The following is a 16,618-nucleotide window of genomic DNA, read 5'->3' as shown; positions in this document are numbered from 1 at the left end:
TTTTTTTTTTTTTTTTTTTTTTTTAGAGAGAGAGAGAGAGGATGCAAGTGAGCAAGGCTCAAAGAGAGAGAATTCCAGGAGGGGCAGAAAGAGACAGAGAGAGAGAGAAGTAGAGCTCACCCCAAGTGGAGCTGGAGGTCACGAATCATGTGATCATGACCTGAGCTGAAGTCAGATGCTTCACAAGTGAGCCCCCCAGGCGCCCAACATTTAGGAACTCTTGCAAACTAAAGAAGACGGAGCCAAAATTTCAAAAGGTAGTAGTAGGGATCAAAAATAAGGACAGGGAAAATTTACCAAAGAGCAGGATGGAAAAGGCAGAGATGGGAAATTTAAAAAAAAACAACAAAAAAAAAACAAGCCAAACCAGAGTACCAAACCAGGATGTCCAACCTTCATCTAAGAGAGGGGAGGAAATTACCAAACACACAAATGCAAGTAATGNCCCAGGCGCCCAACATTTAGGAACTCTTGCAAACTAAAGAAGACGGAGCCAAAATTTCAAAAGGTAGTAGTAGGGATCAAAAATAAGGACAGGGAAAATTTACCAAAGAGCAGGATGGAAAAGGCAGAGATGGGAAATTTAAAAAAAAAAAAAAACAAAAAAAAACAAGCCAAACCAGAGTGCCAAACCAGGATGTCCAACCTTCATCTAAGAGAGGGGAGGAAATTACCAAACACACAAATGCAAGTAATGTTCACCACGTAATTGTCCCAGATGGAAAGACCCTGGTAAGTACCCCAAACCATGGGTGAAAATAGACTCACATTAGGACAATTTAAGACAAAAATTTCACCATGAAATGTCAGCACGCAAAGGACAAAGGAAAGACCCTGGAAGCTTCTAGACTTTGCATGCAAAAGACAAAACCAGACGGCACAGGAATCCTCAATCACACCTGAAGCTCAAAGGCAACAGAGCAAAGCCTTCAAAATTCCGAGGGCAAAATGTTTCCAACCTCAAATCTTACCTCCAACCAAACTATCTGATGGGTTATGCAGGTAGGAAGAAAGGTTTTTTTCAGGCATGCAGTCTATCAGAAATGTTACCTTTCATTCCCTTCTCTTAGAAAGCGCCCCCACCCCAAAACAAGGGCACAAGTCAAGGAGGAAGACACAACAGGACTATGTTGATAAAAATGAGCATTTAAGGGGCGCCTGGGTGGCTTAGTCGGTTGAGCGTCCGACTTTCGCTTGGGTCATGATCTCGCGGTTCGTGGGTTCGAGCCCCGCGTCGGACTCTGTGCTGACTGCCAGCTCAGAGCCTGGAGCCTGTTTCAGAGTCTGTGTCTCCCTCTCTCTGACCCTCCCCTGCTCACGCTGTCTCTCTCTCTCTCCTAGAAATAAATAAAAACATTAAAAAAAATTTTTAAAAAAATGAGCATTTAAAAGCTCATTTTCCCCAAGCCGTCGGGTCCTCGTGCCCTCACCCACAACAAAATCATCTAGAGCGTGTGTTTATTCACATTCTGACATTTCTGAGCATCGTGGCAACCAATGGCCTCTCCGGTTAATAAAATATGGCAGCAGCTAGCATTTGCAAACTGCTTACTGTCAGCCACGACACTTGCAGCACCTTTTTATCTTCAACTTCACAAGCTTCCTAAGACCAGTTTTACCAAGCCCATCGTGGACATCAAGAAACTGAGATTCCGTGTGGCGAAGCCACCCAAGGCAGTGCCTAGATGGTGCAGGTCGTGAGTGGAGGAGTTAGCGCTGCGTCCCTTTTCCTGACCAGGAGCATTAGAGAGTACCTCAGGTGGGGCTCCACTGTCCTCTGCTCCTCGGACCATTGAAGGAACCAAGGCTCAGCACAGTTAAGGCCCGGGCCCCGCTGCACACAGCCGGGCAGCCGGGCAGGGCCAGGGTCTGAACGTGCTCCGCTGCCTCGCTGTTTGAACGGCTCTAGGGGCAGCAGCTGTGTTCCCAAGGGAAGCAAGCACAAGGTGGTGGGCGGGGAGGGTGGGGGAGGAGGGAACCCCAGCCCACCCCAGAGGAAGCCCTTGGCCCTCTGCGGGAGCTGCAGGGGCACTCACTGCATGAGCCTGTCCCGGGCCGGATCTGAGGGGTAGCGCTTGGATCCACCCAGGTACAGGGACCGGTACCGCTGTCGTCGGTCCTTCGTCTCCATCAGCCAGGTGTTGAGGTAGCGGCCCACACCTACGGGGTTCTGCAGGGGGAGAGGGCGGCGTGAACTCAGGCCTCCCGGCTCTCCCCACGCCGCTCCCCACTCCATCTGCTAGGGGCTGAACTGCATCTTCCAAAGAGACAGGCAGAAGTCCAGCCCCCAGGACCTCAGCGTGCGACCTTATCTGGAAACGGCTGCTGCTGTCATTGGTAAGGATGAGGCACCATGTGATGGGCCCTGAACCCAATGACACCAGTGTCCTTCCAGAAGAGACACACAGGAAAAGACAGCCCTATGACAATGACGTCCGTGACACCTTAGCCGGGGTCCCCAAGTGAAGACCTCTCTCCTGTGGGAAGTGCAGGCATGGGGCGAGGAAAAGAGGCTTGCGGAGGGCGGACCTGCCGGTCCTCCCCAGAAGGAATTGGGCAGGTTGACAAGGTGTGGGCACAGTGGAGGCCACGCTGTTGTGCTGGGAGTGAGCAGGTGGGGTGGAGGAGGGAGAGCCCAGGTGTGGGGGTGCGGGAGGAGGTGATGGGGGCATCGTGGGAAGGCAGGTAAGTTACAAGCTAAATGTTCTCCCCGGAGAACCCAGGACATACTTAAAACAGTGGTTCAAAACCAGGCACAACTACCCCTTGCTACTGGAAGTGAATATGGGGCCACCTGGTGGGGAGGGAGGTGTGGGTCAAGGGGGCTTGGGGGCACTGGAAATGTGCTCTTCAACACTCTGGGGGCTGGTTACGTGGATGCATCCATTTGGTGACAATCCTTGGGGCTGTCCACTTGGATTCATGAACTTTTCTGTCTGATTATTAGAACCCGAAAAAAAGTACACTTGAAAACTGAAGGGCAGGAGGAGTAAGAAACGGAACGAGGTCCATATCCAATGGATATGCCTTAAGAAGGCATGTGCACAAAACCCAAGAACTTAGTGGCTATTTTACAAGAACACTACGAGTTCTATCCCACACGTCGGGGACGGCCACCACAGAGGGAAGGGGCTGGTGACAGAAGGGGTCTTTGCTCAACCAAGTCCACAAGCTGCCCCTGAGGCCCCGAGAGGATGGAGGGAGCATTTCCCTGGGAAAATAAGCGCGTGAGCTGGCTCTGGGGTGATGTGGTTCTCAAAGTGTGGTCCCCAGAGCAGCAGCAGCACCTGGGAACTTGCTAGAAATGCGAATACCTAGGCCCCCCTACAGGTTACCAGGTCTGACACGGAGTCCAGCAGTCTGGCTTTGACAAGCCCTCCAAGGGGTTGCTCATGCCCCCTCAAGTTTGGAAGCCATTGCCTTAGAGAAATAAGACTGTAGGAACAGGTGTTTGCCCCTGGGGAGAAGGATGCGGGCTCAGGCTCCCGAAGAGCATGGCTTCCTGGAAGCAAGGAGGCCTGGGCATGGCCCATAGAGGCAGGAGAAGGTTCCATGGCCATCACCATCTAAACCACCCCCCCTCCCCAGCCCCCTGCCTACTCACCCAGCTTCCCAGAATCATCTGGTAGGCCTTTATTCCCAGACGCTTGGAAGACAGCAGGAATGGTGGCTGGTTGACCTGCCTGCATTCCTTCTTTGGAGGAAGCCACGAACCAGGACCAGACGTGGCCTAGGGGTTAGAAATGAAGGCTGAAAGCTGGAGGGGGTCTGGCAGTGGTCAGCCTGGGGCCAGGACAGGTGAGGGCTCCCGACGACCGACCCCATCTTCCCACACAGCCCTGGACCTTGAGCCAAAAATAGCGAGGGGGTTACCCAGCCACCTTCCAACTCACCAGGAGCCCATCCTCGGGAGGTGGAGGGGCCCTCAAAACACATGTCACCCACTCTAAGCCCACCCATCAGCCTGACACCTCTTTCCAGGTTCCCAAGGGGACACACGGTCTGACAGGTCCATAGAGGCTCTTCCAGCCTGGAAAGCTGAAGCCACCCAGACTTTGGAGCCACATGGGATGGCTTCCTTCTCACACTTGCCGGGGGCCTGGGCAAATCCCTTCCCATCTCTGGGCCTCAGTTTCCTCTTGTGAAGTGCAAATGATAACTCCTACTTTGGGGTGCTGGAAGCTGCCTGGCCCAGAGCAGGCATGCAGGAAACGGTAGCAGCCTGTTTCANGGGGGGAGGGGGGGGGGCGGACAGGGCTGGCCCTGAATGTGGGAGGTGGAGGCTTATGCAGGTCACCGGCTGCCACACCCCCAGAGAGGAGCCCACCATTCCCTCAGGGGGAGCAGGTATGCAGTCTCTGTTGGGGCGGACCCCTTATTCGGGCTCCGCCCTGCCCCACGTCCTCTTGGCCTCTCTCCCGGGGAGAGAGTGCAGGGGAGAGAGTGCACTTCTCAGGTTCTAGGCTTCACGCTGCCAGCTCTGATCCTTAATCTCTGACTCTCAAGTTATGTCCAGAGGTCAAGCAAGTAAACTGAGCCTTGGAGAGTGGGAGGGACTTAACTCAGCATGACAGGTACTTGCAAGACCAGGACTGGGGACTGGCAACCGGGTGGGTCCGACACCCCCAGGCTGAGCTCTGCCCTCAAAGAGCCAGCCCCACCCCATGCCCGCCCCATGGAGAGTCGCCTCCCCAGAGAAGACGGCAGGCAGCCCAGGGGGAACACTGACCAGTTTTCGGGGGCACTGGCTAAGGGTGGCCCAGTAAATCCTCTCTGTAGGGGTTTCGGGGTTGCGAGCAATTTTCGAGAAAAACCCACGCTTCTTGTTGTGACGTGAGTTAAGTTCTTCCACGAAGCTCGTGAAGTTCATCAGCTCCCTGGGCTTTTTTTTCTGAGAAACAGAAAAGAAAACAAACAAACAAACAAATGGTGTCTGTTATGCCAGGAAAACCCTCAGCAGCAGAGAATAGCAGGTGGCCACACCAGGAGGCAGTACTCTCTCCCCTCTGCCTCCCGGGACTGGGACTCTGAGGGTCCCCGGCAACCTCGCCTCCAAGCCACGCCCACCCCTTAGCTTGCGCTGTTTGCCATTCCTTCATCTCCTCATTTCAAGGGCATTTACTGCAGCAGGCGCACTGTTCTCCGCAGGAGCGATCGTCCAAGTATTTAAAAACCACTGTGACCGGACACCACAGAGGACGGTTAGGGCTGCAAAACTACTCTGTGTGATACCAGAATGGTGGGTACGTTTGCCCAAACCTGAAGAATACACAAGGCCAAGAGTGACCCCTAACTGTGGACTTTGGCTGATAATGACGTCAGTCCGGGTTCATCGATTGCCACTCCAGGGGTGGGGTGTTGCCAGTGGGGGAGGCTGTGCATGGAGGGGGAACTGAGGGGGAACAGAGGGTGTGTAGGAACTCTGTACTTCCCGCTCAGTTTTGCTGTAAGCCTAAAAATGCTCTTAAAGATGAAATCTATTACTTGTAGATAGTAGAAAATATTAGTATGTGGCCTGGGCATTGGGCCAATCAGGAATTGGCCATAGGACCTGTGGAGGGTCCCAAGGCCCCTGCTGTGCTGGACAGGCCCGCTTCAGTGCCTGGTCATGGGGACATTGGGAAGGCTGGAGGGCTCATTCCCCAGCTATAAGCCTGGTCCAAAGTATGTCACCATTTTCCCTCCACCGTCCCATCCTAGCGCCTGAGTGTTACCCACCTGCCGGCACGTTCTGTTGATTTTACCCATGATCGTGTGTCCTTTTCCACCGGAGAATAAGTGCCACAGGGGGCAGTCACCCCCATGACTACCACCTGGCCCAAAAGTACACACCAGGTGAATGCACAGGGGTGACGAAACGAACAGGTAATCAGACAAATAGTTAATTCCAATTGCTATGAAACTGGAAGAAAGCAAAGCCCGGTGTGCTATGGATCACACGACAGGAGCATGATGGGAAAGGAAGGGGGTGTCAAGTTAAAATTCTACCTCAGTTTCCCCATCCTCCCAGCCTCTGGCTTGTTAGCTGCCGCTAGCAAAGCCAACTACAATGGGCCCGTGATGCGTGGGAAGTGCTTCCAAAATAACAGGGCGCCCAGACCTGTGCGGTCAAGGTCCCTGCAGGCCTTGTGGCCAGTCTCCCACGCAGTCCTGGCATTGTGACTCCTCACGTCCCCATCTAACACAGGCTGTGGGGGTGAAGTGAGCAGTGTGGGGGCAGGGCACGCAGGGTGGCGGTGCTCCAGGGGCCGATAGTGAGGTCTGCCACCTTGTGGGCGAGCGCATGCTCCGTGCCTCGCCCGGGTGCATACCTGCACAGAGTAATGTCCATAAGGCTGGGGCTTGCTTCGGTCACCGGAAAAAATGTCGTAGGGGCCGCGGGTGCCCGTGGATTGTGCCAGGTAGGTCTCAATGCCACTTTTTAAGGAGTAGGTGCCTGGCGCCAGGCCACTCCCCTAGAACAGAACCCAGGTGGCAGTCCCTGAAGTGCTGAAGGAGGCCCATCGCCTCCCAGGGTCTCAGTTCCCCATCTGCCCTGGGAGTCTCCCCTCCCCACTAGGACTGTGCAGGAAGCTGGGCAAGGCCTGGCCAGGTTGGGTGGGGAGAGTACCTGATGAACCGAGGGGGGTGGCTTGTTGGTCATCCTGCACATGAGGCCCTGGGAACGGCTCTGGGCCTTCTCCTCCAGCGTGGTGTATGGGTTACCCTTCACCCCGTAATTTCCAGGGCCTGGATAGTAGTTCTGTGGGGGCAGGGAGGGAGGGAGGGAAATAAAGGTCATCGATCCCACTCCTTATGCTGAGTTTGAAGAAGAGAAGCCCTGGGAGGGGAACAGGATGTTCAGGGCCCCTGTGTGTTAACTGCCCCCCAACACACAACATGGTGGATCTCGACACAACTCCACGGCTCAGACCTTCAGTTTCAAGCTCACACTCTTCCCCAGAGTGCCGCCAGCCTGTCCCACTTATTTCATACTACTCCGCTCCTACGTCCCATACTCCAGCTGAGCCGGGCTCCTTGCTGTTCACCAAACACAAGCCATTCTGCCATCCTCCTTGCCTTTCTTGCACGTATTGTTACCACCACCCAAAAGGCCCTTCCTGCCCTCTTTGCCTTGGAAAATTCTAACTCTGCAATGCCAGCTCAAATGTCATCTCTCCCAGGAATGAAGCCTTCCTTCCCCATCACCCCAGACAGTTGCTGGCTTTGGTGATCTCGGAAATGCCATCTGTGGCGCCTGCTTTATAGCCCTGCATTTGCATTAATGGGGTTCTCACTGTGCTATGAACAGTGCTGTAACCTGGAAGGATCTGGAGTCCCGGGTTCGAGTCCTGGCTCTGCTGCCTCATAGCAGAGTGACCTTGGGCATACCACTCAGTCCTTCTGAGTCTCACAGTCCACATTTGTAACTTGGAGATAGCAATACATTTCTTCCAGGGTAATTAGGATGAAAGTAAAAGTCTATAAAACCTCTAGCACAGTGCTCAGCCCATAGTGGGCACCGACATGTGAGTCAGGGTGGGGTGCCTATCTTGGGGGTCTGGAGAAGGAGGTAGGAGAGGCTGAGAATTGGGGATAGAATGAGAATCTGGGGGCCCCACTGCCAGGGTTGAAAGTATGGTTTCTGTGGGTGGAGTGAGCAGAGCCACCCTGCAATGTAGGTGGATGGGTGGGTTGGTGAGGGGAGCTGGTCCTTGGAGAGAGACCTGGAACGTTTGCTGCCGCAATGCGTCTTGTGGCCACCCGAGGTCGCTGCAGTCCCACAGATGGCTCCGCCCTGCCCATCTCCGCCAGGAAGCAGCCCTAGAGAAGCAGCCCTACCTGGTAGGCTGGAGGGGGGCAGGGAGCTCCACCCGAGAGGAAGCAGCCCGCTGCGGCATCAGATCTGTTTGCCCTCAGAGGACAGGACTGCATGTTTCCTCCTTCCAGGGCCCAGGGTTTCCAGGTGTATTCAGAAGGCCCCCAAGGTAGGGAGCCAGGGCCCTGCACAGTGTGTTAGGTGCTTCAGAAGCCTCAGCATTTGGTTCTGGAGGTGACCCAGTGAGATCCGGTCAGCACCATCTGCAGCTAACCGATGGGGAAACAGAGTTTTGGAGAGTCACATCTCAAGTCCAAGGTCCTACCTCTGGAAAGGAACAGCCTCCAGGGCTCCAACTGCAAAATCCATGCTCTTTTCTGAGCTATTTCCCCAGCCCTGCATAGGCACCAGGGGCGGGAGGGCCATGAGCCTGGGGTACACCTCAGAAGGGAACCTAGAAGTGCCAGTTCCGACAGAGAGCAGCCTCTGTGAAGAGGGTGAGGAGGAGCTTGAAGATGTTCAGACCTGATTCTGACGCATGATGGCCCCTAGGGAGACCATTCTGGCAATAGTAGGAGACCAGGAAATTGGCAAGAGGCCACCCCTGGGTGGGGAAGGGGCAGTGGCCTGGGCCAGGGCAGAGGCAGTGGGGGACAGGAGGCAGACAGGAGGCAAAAGCACAGACCCCAGGGACTGTGGGGAAAAGGAGTCGCTGGGTTTCTGACTCTGGCAGCTGATGGGGCCATTACTGGAGAAGAGTGGGGCTGGGGGAGATGCTGATGTGGGGGGGGCAGCGAGGGGAGAAGAGCCAGGAGGGAGGCTGGCAGAAGAACTCCAGAACTGCAGACCTAGCGTCCCCAGAGCCAAGGGAGGGGACAGTGCACCAAGGGAGGGGGCGGTGGCATCACCCAGTGCCAGAGGTGGATGGGATTCAGAAACCAGAGGAGGCCTTGCCTTTGCAGGGTTGGGGTTTGACAGCTCCATCCTCTCTGGGGAAAGATTCACGGGGCCCCAAAGCAGGCACCCACAGCTTTGGCAATGACACTGGAGGGGTCAGCACCCTGCACAAGTGGGGGGGGGGCGGATAGCTAGAGGGACCAGAGGACAGAGGAGGCCATCAGGATCCCAGCCCAGGTCTCACAGCAAGAAGGTGGCTGAAGAAGCAAGTCTGGGACAGAAGCTGCCCGGACTGCCTTCTGCAGCCCCTGGAGCAGTGTCACCCCTTGTGCTCACTGTCTAGCCCTGAGCCCAGGACAGTGTCTCAGAGAAATCCTGCAGGGCCCGCTGGAGCAGCTACGGGGCCAAAGTGCACGAAGATCCAGCTGGAAGCAAGGCCCAGGCTGCGGGACCGTTCCCCTGCTCAGCCAGCACTCACAGATGCCCCAGTGGGGGGGGGGGGGGGGGTGGCACAGGAAGGAAGCATCAGACTTATTCCTCTGCTGCCATCTGGGCTGGGTTCTAACATTAGACTCCGTCCTCCAGGGACAGCCAAGGAAGAAAGACCAAGGGAGCCGACCTATGTGTAAACTGCAGGGACTATGTGTGGACACCTTAGATTCAAATCCTGCTTGTGCCACTCCGCAGCTCTGTGACCTTGGGCAGTTACGTAACCTCTCTGTTGTCCAGTTTTCTCATCTGTAAAGTGAGATAATGAATAGTGCCTACTTCGGGGAGGTGGGGGGGATGGTTGTGAGGATTAAATTAATTAGTACACGCAAGTGCTTAGGACGCACCCAGCACGTGGCAAGTACTGTGTTAAGCGTCAGCTATTATGACCTTAGGTAATGACTCAGTGTTCAACGCCTCCAGGCATCCCCTCACCCTATACTGCAGTTATAGCTTCTGCACCTAAAGAGGCAAAGAGTCAGCTTTGCAGCCGTAAGGGGTAGGAAAAAGGGTTGGACATTGCCTGCTTGCCAGTCGTGAGGCTTGAGGCAAAATATTTATCCTCTCTGAGCCTCCGGGGCCTCATCTGGAGTGGCTGTAAATACTTAGACTCTTTGGGAACACCAAGTACTTAGTAAGCATGTGTGCACTTATTGAGTCCACAGATGCTGGCTGTGTGCCCACTACGTGCCAGGCCCTGCTAAGAACCGGGAATCCTGCGGTGAGCCAGCCCCGCAGATGTGGTCCGCCCTCAGGGGCTGACGTCCAGTGGGGAAGAAACATGAAACACAACGCACCATCAGGACTCCTGTGAAAGGGAGATGTCTGTCACCTGGTGGGGGTCAGGTAGGCTTCCCGGAGGAAGTGACCTTGGAGCTGACAGCTGAGGGCTGAGTGGGCATTCCCTAGACCCAGGGGCAGCTGGGGGAGGGGAGGGGGGGAAGGGCATTTCTGGCAGAGGGAATGGCGGGAGGAAAGCCCCAGCTGAGGGGCTGGAAGAAGGACAAGAACATCCAGGGCAGAGAGCGCCAGGCCAGGGAGGAGGGGTGCTCCAACCACAGTGCGCACTCCGGGCAGACCGGATGACTTCTGCCTTCTCCCTCATGCCCTTGCTGAGCTTGAACCCCGCTCAGTGTTCTCCCCACATGGGATGATCATCCAGACCCACGCAGACGCCACTCTACCCCTCAGCGCCATCGCCTCCCATCCGGATGCCTCCACCCCTCCCCCCTACAAGCAGGGCGCTCCTCTGAAAATGTANCCCACCCCCACCCCCGGCCCCACCCCCAGGGGCCCAGCTCAGGGCCTAAGCCTGCTGCCCCCTGGCACGCTCTCCTGCAGCTACTGTGAGCCTCAGTCGCTCACTTCCTGCAGGTATTGCTCAAACGTCACCTCCACCCAGAGGTCTTCCCGGACCACCCTACAAATTACACCTCCATCACTCTGTCTGTATCCCTTCCTTGTCTCGTTTCCCCCCACGGCCCTGATCATGTATGAGCTGCTTCTCTGTACTGTCGTTTCTTCCACTAGGGCACCAGCTCCAGGAGGGCCGGGGCTTCCGGCTGCTGGATCCCCAGGCCTGAGAACAGTGCAGGGTGCTTAGCGGGGGCTCAGTCATCATTTGCTGGCTAGACGGATGGATATATAGATGGATGAGTTTGCTGAGCACCTAATGTATGCTGGGCTCTGTTCTGGGGACTCAGAGACGAACCAGACCCATCGCCGCCAGCAGGGAGCTCCTGGTCCTAGCAGGGGAGACAGACCCGGAATATAGGACAGCCCTGGGCTCGCCGCTGCGGTACCAGAAAGCAGAGGGGCTTGGGGGCCCCCAAGGAGAGGCTGGCCAAGGCTGGCGAGGGGGCGTGCAGGAGGGGCGCATCCAGCACCAACCAGGCGACACGCTTTGCAGCCAGGGCGCAGGGCGGGAGGACACCTACCCCAATGAGCCCTCGGAAGCGAGTCTCCCCTGAGCTGAGCAGCCCCCGGGTGCTGCACGGTCTCTTCTGCAGCTCCTCTAAGAAGTCTTTGAGGTTGTAGGAGCCGGGCCCCAGCTTCTCCTTCTGCCCCGAGAGAAGAAAGCAGACGGTGACAGCTTGAACCCAGGGGACGTCCACGTGGGAGGGAGTCTGGAGGAGGGGCGGCACCCCGTCCAGGATGGGCACTGCCTGGGGGGACTCACCTGAGACTGCTTCTCTCGCATGATGGCCTCGTACTGGAAGTGGGGCAGCCGGGTCAGCCGGGTGGCTTCCTGGGCCCGGGCCCAGCCTGTGCCCACCTCCTGCTTGAGCTTCTTCTTGCTGAAGCAGGTCTCCTGGTAGCCGTAGGTTCCTGGGCCTATGTGGGACTGAGTCAGAGGACAGGCACACCAGTCCACCCGCACAGCGAGTCCTCTCTCCCACCGGGGGCTGGGCAGGCTGGGGCCCCCCCACCCGCGGTCCCGAACCTGGCACCGAGGGGCGTGGCGCTCAAGGTACAATCACAACATCCTCTGTCAGTGCTCTCCCCTTACACTTAGGGGCAGCCCCTCCTCCAGAGCCCACGGCTAGTTGAGAAGAGATGGCACCCAGGTCTCCATTGCCCCGACCCACACTGTTCTCACCACAGTCCGGCGTTTATCAACACAGCTGAGGCCCCAGCTCTGAACCAAGCTCTGTGCTCCAGACTGAGGGCCTGGAGAGGTGTCAGCAGGGCCCTGACACAGCTCAGCTCCTCCTCCGTGGCGAGGGACCTGGAGGGGCAGAGGGAGACTCACCATTTCCACAGAATGAAGCTTGGAGTAGGGGGCCTCCGTGAAGGTGCTGAGTTTCTTCTTATTGGGGTAAACGGCAGAGACGTCAAACCTTGGGGGGGGGTGGGAAGGGACTCAGTCGGTTAAGCCTCCGATTCTTGATTTCAGCTCAGGTTATGATCTCACAATTTGTGGGATGGAGCCCTATGTGGGGTTCTGTGCTGACANTGAGCGGTGCTGCTGCCACCTCAGGGTCTCTGTGCTTCCTGCTTCTCCCTCCACCCTTGCCTGGTCCCCTCCCTTCTGCTGGAAGCCTTTACTCAAAAGTCACCTGATCGTCTCAGTCCCCCTCTCTCCCCTCTGTCCCCCCTCTGTCCCCCCTCCGGCCCTTGCCGGGCCCTCCTCGCATCTTGCTACTTCTGCATAGCCCTTCCCACTCTCCAACATTTTCTATAGTTTTCTTTTTGGTTTATGACCCGCTCCAACCACCCCTCCCCACAAGAATGCGCACTCCTGAGTTCAGAGTTTGCTGTTTGCTCACTGTTGTGTGCCCAGATGCTAGACCTGTGCCCCGCACGTGTGAAGTCACGTAAAGGTGTGAATGAAGGACAGCTGGGCTGAGACCCTGCCCTCCACCTGACGCTGAGCGGCCTCCTACCCTCCGCCTGGCCTCTCTGAGCCCGGCCCACAGGAGCTGTTCTTGAAACGCCTTCAAATCACTTAAAGATGCTGAAAGAGCTTTGGGCAGAGAAGTGCGGCAGGTGTGACGGCAGGTGTGAGGGCACTGAAGGTCGCCATCCCCTCCTCTCCCCGCCCGCCCCCTCCCCGCGCAGCCAGGCTCCCTCCCGACGCTCCCTCCTCTCCCAGGCTCCAGCCACGCCTCCGTGGCCCCACCTGTGGCTCTGCACCCCGAAGGGCGCCCCGCTGAACCACTTGGTGCCCATGGCTCGGGCGCCCCCAGGCGAGGTGCTTGGCGGGCCCGCCGAGGGACTCCTCCCGCTGACGCCTGCGGCCACCGCTGCCACGGCAACCCCGCCTTGTGACCTGTGAGTCCCCGGAGACCTGAGGCGTGCCCGCGCCCCAGTGGCGCCCCCTGCCTGTCTCCTTCCGCTCCGCACGTTTCCTCCACCACCTGCGGGATATCCTTCAATGAGCCCTGCAGAGCTGAAGGCCCTCCACGGTGCTTAATATGGATGCCTTTTTGAAAAAAATTTTTTAAATGTTTTTTATTTATTTCTGAGAGAGAGAGAGAGAGAGAGCGAGAGAGAGAGGGAGAGAGAGAGAGACAGCGTGAGCAGGGGAGGGTCCGAGAGAGAGGGAGGTACAGAATCTGAAGGAGGCTCCAGGCTCTGAGCTGTCAGCACAGAGCCCGACACGGGGCTCAAACCCACCAACCGTGAGATCGTGACCTGAGCTGAAGTCGGACGCTTAACCGACTGAGCCACCCGGGCGCCCCTAATGTGGATGTCTTTTGATGGGGACTTCGAGTCATTTATTGAGGAACCATTTCGGATTCCTTGCTTTATCGCAGCGCCTGCGGCACAGAGCCTGGTAGAAAGAGGCTCTGAAATGCAACAGCACCGAGGCCCACAGGGAGGGCTCAGCTTGGGCAAAGAGTGCATCCTTCTCCACTTTGGGGAGGGAAGGAGTCAGTGGGAACCGGCAAGGAGAGCCCGCGGGTGGAGGGAAGGCTCGCAGGGATGGAGGCCGGGCTCATCTGTCCCCCACATACCCCAGACACCCGCTCTGGGCAGACACTCTGTAGGATGCCTAGTCCTGGCCCTGGGAGTCCAGCGGGAGGAAACAATGACCACACAGTGTGGCCAGGCCTGTGAGAGAAGGAGGCCTCTGACTGTCCCAGCCATAGGTGCATAGGTCAGGGAAGGCTTCCTGGAGGAGGAGAATTCCAAACTCATTATTGAAGTGTGTGTATGAAGTGCTAGGTGAGGAAAGGAGTCGAGAGTATTTTTCCTCATCAGGGCACGGTCAGCTCTTCCCCCCCACCCCCTTCCTTTATGCCCCACCAGTGCCCCTTGATCATGCTATATCTAATATCATCTCTCACGATTCCCTTTGATCTCCCCAGTGGTCTTCGGCTGAGGCACAGCAGAAAGCCACCTCCAGGTTGATAATGACGGGACAGAAGCCAGAGAGAAACAGGACTTGCCTGGGGTCCTGCATCCAGTCTGGCGTGGCGCTGGGGTACCGGGACCCTGTGTCTCCATTCAGTGTCCACCCAGTACCCTACTGACATTCCAAGAAAAAATTTAAATAGGAAGTTCAGACCCCTAGCATAGCTCTGAGCTGGGTGCTCAGGCCCCAGGCCAGGCAGGCAACATGGCCATGGCCGGCGGAACGTCCACCCTGCACCCCTGATGGTCAGAGGTGTCAGGTCCGGGGAGCACACGCAGAACAGCCCCCCCTCGCCACCCAGGTCATCTAAGCACAGGCGCTACCCTTTCCCAGCTGTGCAGCCCTGGGCAATCCATTTCCTTTTCTGATTCCTGACTTCCTTCCCTGGAAAATGAAGCTGGTAACCTCTGTCTCTCCAGACTGCTCTGAGGATGAAATGAGCTAATTTAGGTGTGCCCTGGCACAGAGCAGAATCAATAAGGGGCCGTTCCTGGCCCTTGGAAAGGTCAGAGGTGGAGACTGGGTCTCACCCACTCCTGGCGCAGTACCCGGCACATAGCAAACGCTCAGTAAATATTTGTTGAATGACGAGTGAACAAAGAAAGGAATTAATCTAGAACAGCTGCCCAGTCACGCATATATCCTCAAAGAGAGTCGTTTGAATCCTGGCGCTGCCGCCGTCTGGCCTTGCACACGTTACCCTGACCAAAGTTCAATTTCCTCCTCTGTGACAGGGACACCGACGGCCGCCTTGTGGAGGAGCTCTTTGGAGGTGTCAGTGCAATGTGGTTGTGTCCACCCCCGAGTCGTGGGCGCTGGGCAGGCCCAGTGACCAGCCCTGGGTCTGCCCAGGTGTTCTCAGCACGGCCCACACCTGCCTGAGGCTGCTTCGCTCCTTCTTTCCCAACCTGAGCCCTGGGCTCCACGGCTCCTGGAAGAATGATCACAGGACATAGGCCAAGGTCTGTTGGGCTGGGAACCCCAGCAGCCAGACAGGCCAGAGCAGGCCCAGAGCAGGGGAGTCAGCTGTGTACAAGGCCGCCGCCCAAGTCAGCCCAAAGCCTCCCGTCGTAGCAACCCGCTAATCCTAGCAACCAACTCATTCTCTCTTAACCCCCCCTCCCATCCCGTTACATGGAAGACAAAACCAAGGCTCAGAGAGGGAGAGTAACTTGCCCTGGTCACATCTAGTGAGGTGTGGAGGTCATGCAGTGAATATGGGACCCATAATTAGGCTTGGGAGCTCCCGGCTGGGAGAGGTTCTAACCATCCAGACTCTGGGGACATCTGTTTTGTCAGCAGAGTAAAGATCCTCAGTCAGGATTCAGGTCTCTGAGATGGTGCTGTGGCCGCTGCCTTCACTCCTCACCCCCTGCCCTCGCTCTAAGTTTCAGTCATATGGACCTCTCTGTCCCTAGGCACCCCCTGCCCCACAAACCCCTGGCCCTTTTGTACGGCTTTCCTGCTGCTGAAATGCACTGCAACCTCTCTTCCTTCCCACCCAATTGCTACTCATCTTCTCAGAGTCAGATCGAATCCAAATCCACCCATTAGGATGGCCGTTATCAAAAACAGCGGTGCCTGGCTGGTTCAGTCGGTTAAGTGTCCAACTCTTAGTTTCAGCTCAGGTCGTGATCTCCCAGTTCGTGACTTTGAACCCCGAGTCGGGCTCTGCGCTGAGAGCGCGGAGCCTGCTTGTCATTCTCTCCCTCTCTCTCTGCCCCTCCCCTACTCACGCGTGCGTGCTCTATCAAAATAAAGAAAGAACAAACACAAAACAGAAAATACCAAGTGCTGCAAAGATGTAGAGAAATTGGAACCTTTGTGCATTGTCGGTGGGAATACGAAATGATGTCGCTCTGATGGAAAACAGTATAACAGTTCTTCAAAACAAATTAAACATTGGTATGGCCAAGCCGTTTCACTTCTGGGTATATAGGCAAAAGAACTGAAAGCAGGGATGGAAACAGGTAATTTGTAGATTCTTGTACAGAGCAACATTGTTCCCTACAGCCAAGGGGAAACGACCCACCTTGGATGGGTCCACCGATGGATGAATGGCTAAACAAAATGAGGTATATACATACATACATACAATGAAATATTAGTCACACCTAAAAAGGAAGGAAATTCTGACACATGGAACAACATGGATGAACCTTGAAGACATTAGGCTAAGTGAAATGAGCCAGTCGCAAAAAGACAAATATTATATTATTCTATTTCTATGAGGTAATGAAAGTATTCAAATTCAGAGAGACAGAAAGTGGATGGTGCTTACCCGTGGCTTGGGGAAGGAAGGTTCTGGGGGTTATTGCTTCATGGATACAGTTTCACTTTGGGAAGATGAAAAGGTTTTGGGGGAGGATGGCAGGGATGGCTGTGCAACAGGGATGTACTTAGGGCTCCTGACTGTACACCTAAGCATGGTTAAAATGGTCAGCTTCAGGTTAAGTTCATGTCACCACAATAAAAGGGGGTTGGGGGGAGGCCAAGCACTCTGGGAACCCTCCCTGATGCCTCCAAGTGCCCTCTCATGAACGCCAGCAATTTACAGCAATGCCTGTTTACAA

The 16,618-nt window shown here is 55.9% G+C and overlaps 1 protein-coding gene across 2 annotated transcripts in view; it reads right to left on the bottom strand.

Moving 5' to 3' along the window:
* Positions 1-12,918, bottom strand: part of CIMAP2 (ciliary microtubule associated protein 2) — a 26,236-nt gene extending 13,318 nt beyond the window's left edge. Inside the window, exons 1-10 of one of the 2 annotated variants that reach the window (XM_077779739.1) lie at positions 12,807-12,871; positions 12,571-12,650; positions 11,937-12,024; positions 11,364-11,528; positions 11,122-11,244; positions 6,611-6,742; positions 6,312-6,455; positions 4,730-4,891; positions 3,605-3,730; positions 2,037-2,170 (exon numbers count right to left, since the gene is read on the bottom strand). In XM_077779739.1, coding sequence (XP_077635865.1) covers positions 2,037-2,170; positions 3,605-3,730; positions 4,730-4,891; positions 6,312-6,455; positions 6,611-6,742; positions 11,122-11,244; positions 11,364-11,528; positions 11,937-11,939 — 989 coding nt within the window. In that variant the 5' untranslated portion in view covers positions 11,940-12,024; positions 12,571-12,650; positions 12,807-12,871. Of the gene's footprint in view, positions 1-2,036; positions 2,171-3,604; positions 3,731-4,729; positions 4,892-6,311; positions 6,456-6,610; positions 6,743-11,121; positions 11,245-11,363; positions 11,529-11,936; positions 12,025-12,570; positions 12,651-12,806 lie in introns of both variants that reach the window. The other variant, XM_077779738.1, reaches the window with a different exon arrangement.
* Positions 12,919-16,618: the final 3,700 nt, after the last annotated feature.

Source organism: Crocuta crocuta, unplaced genomic scaffold, assembly GCF_008692635.1.
Source record: "Crocuta crocuta isolate KB4526 unplaced genomic scaffold, BGI_CrCroc_1.0 scaffold168, whole genome shotgun sequence".
Taxonomy (NCBI): domain Eukaryota; kingdom Metazoa; phylum Chordata; class Mammalia; order Carnivora; family Hyaenidae; genus Crocuta; species Crocuta crocuta.
The sequence above is the reverse complement of the archived record's forward strand: the minus strand, read 5'-3'. Positions and strand labels throughout refer to the sequence as shown.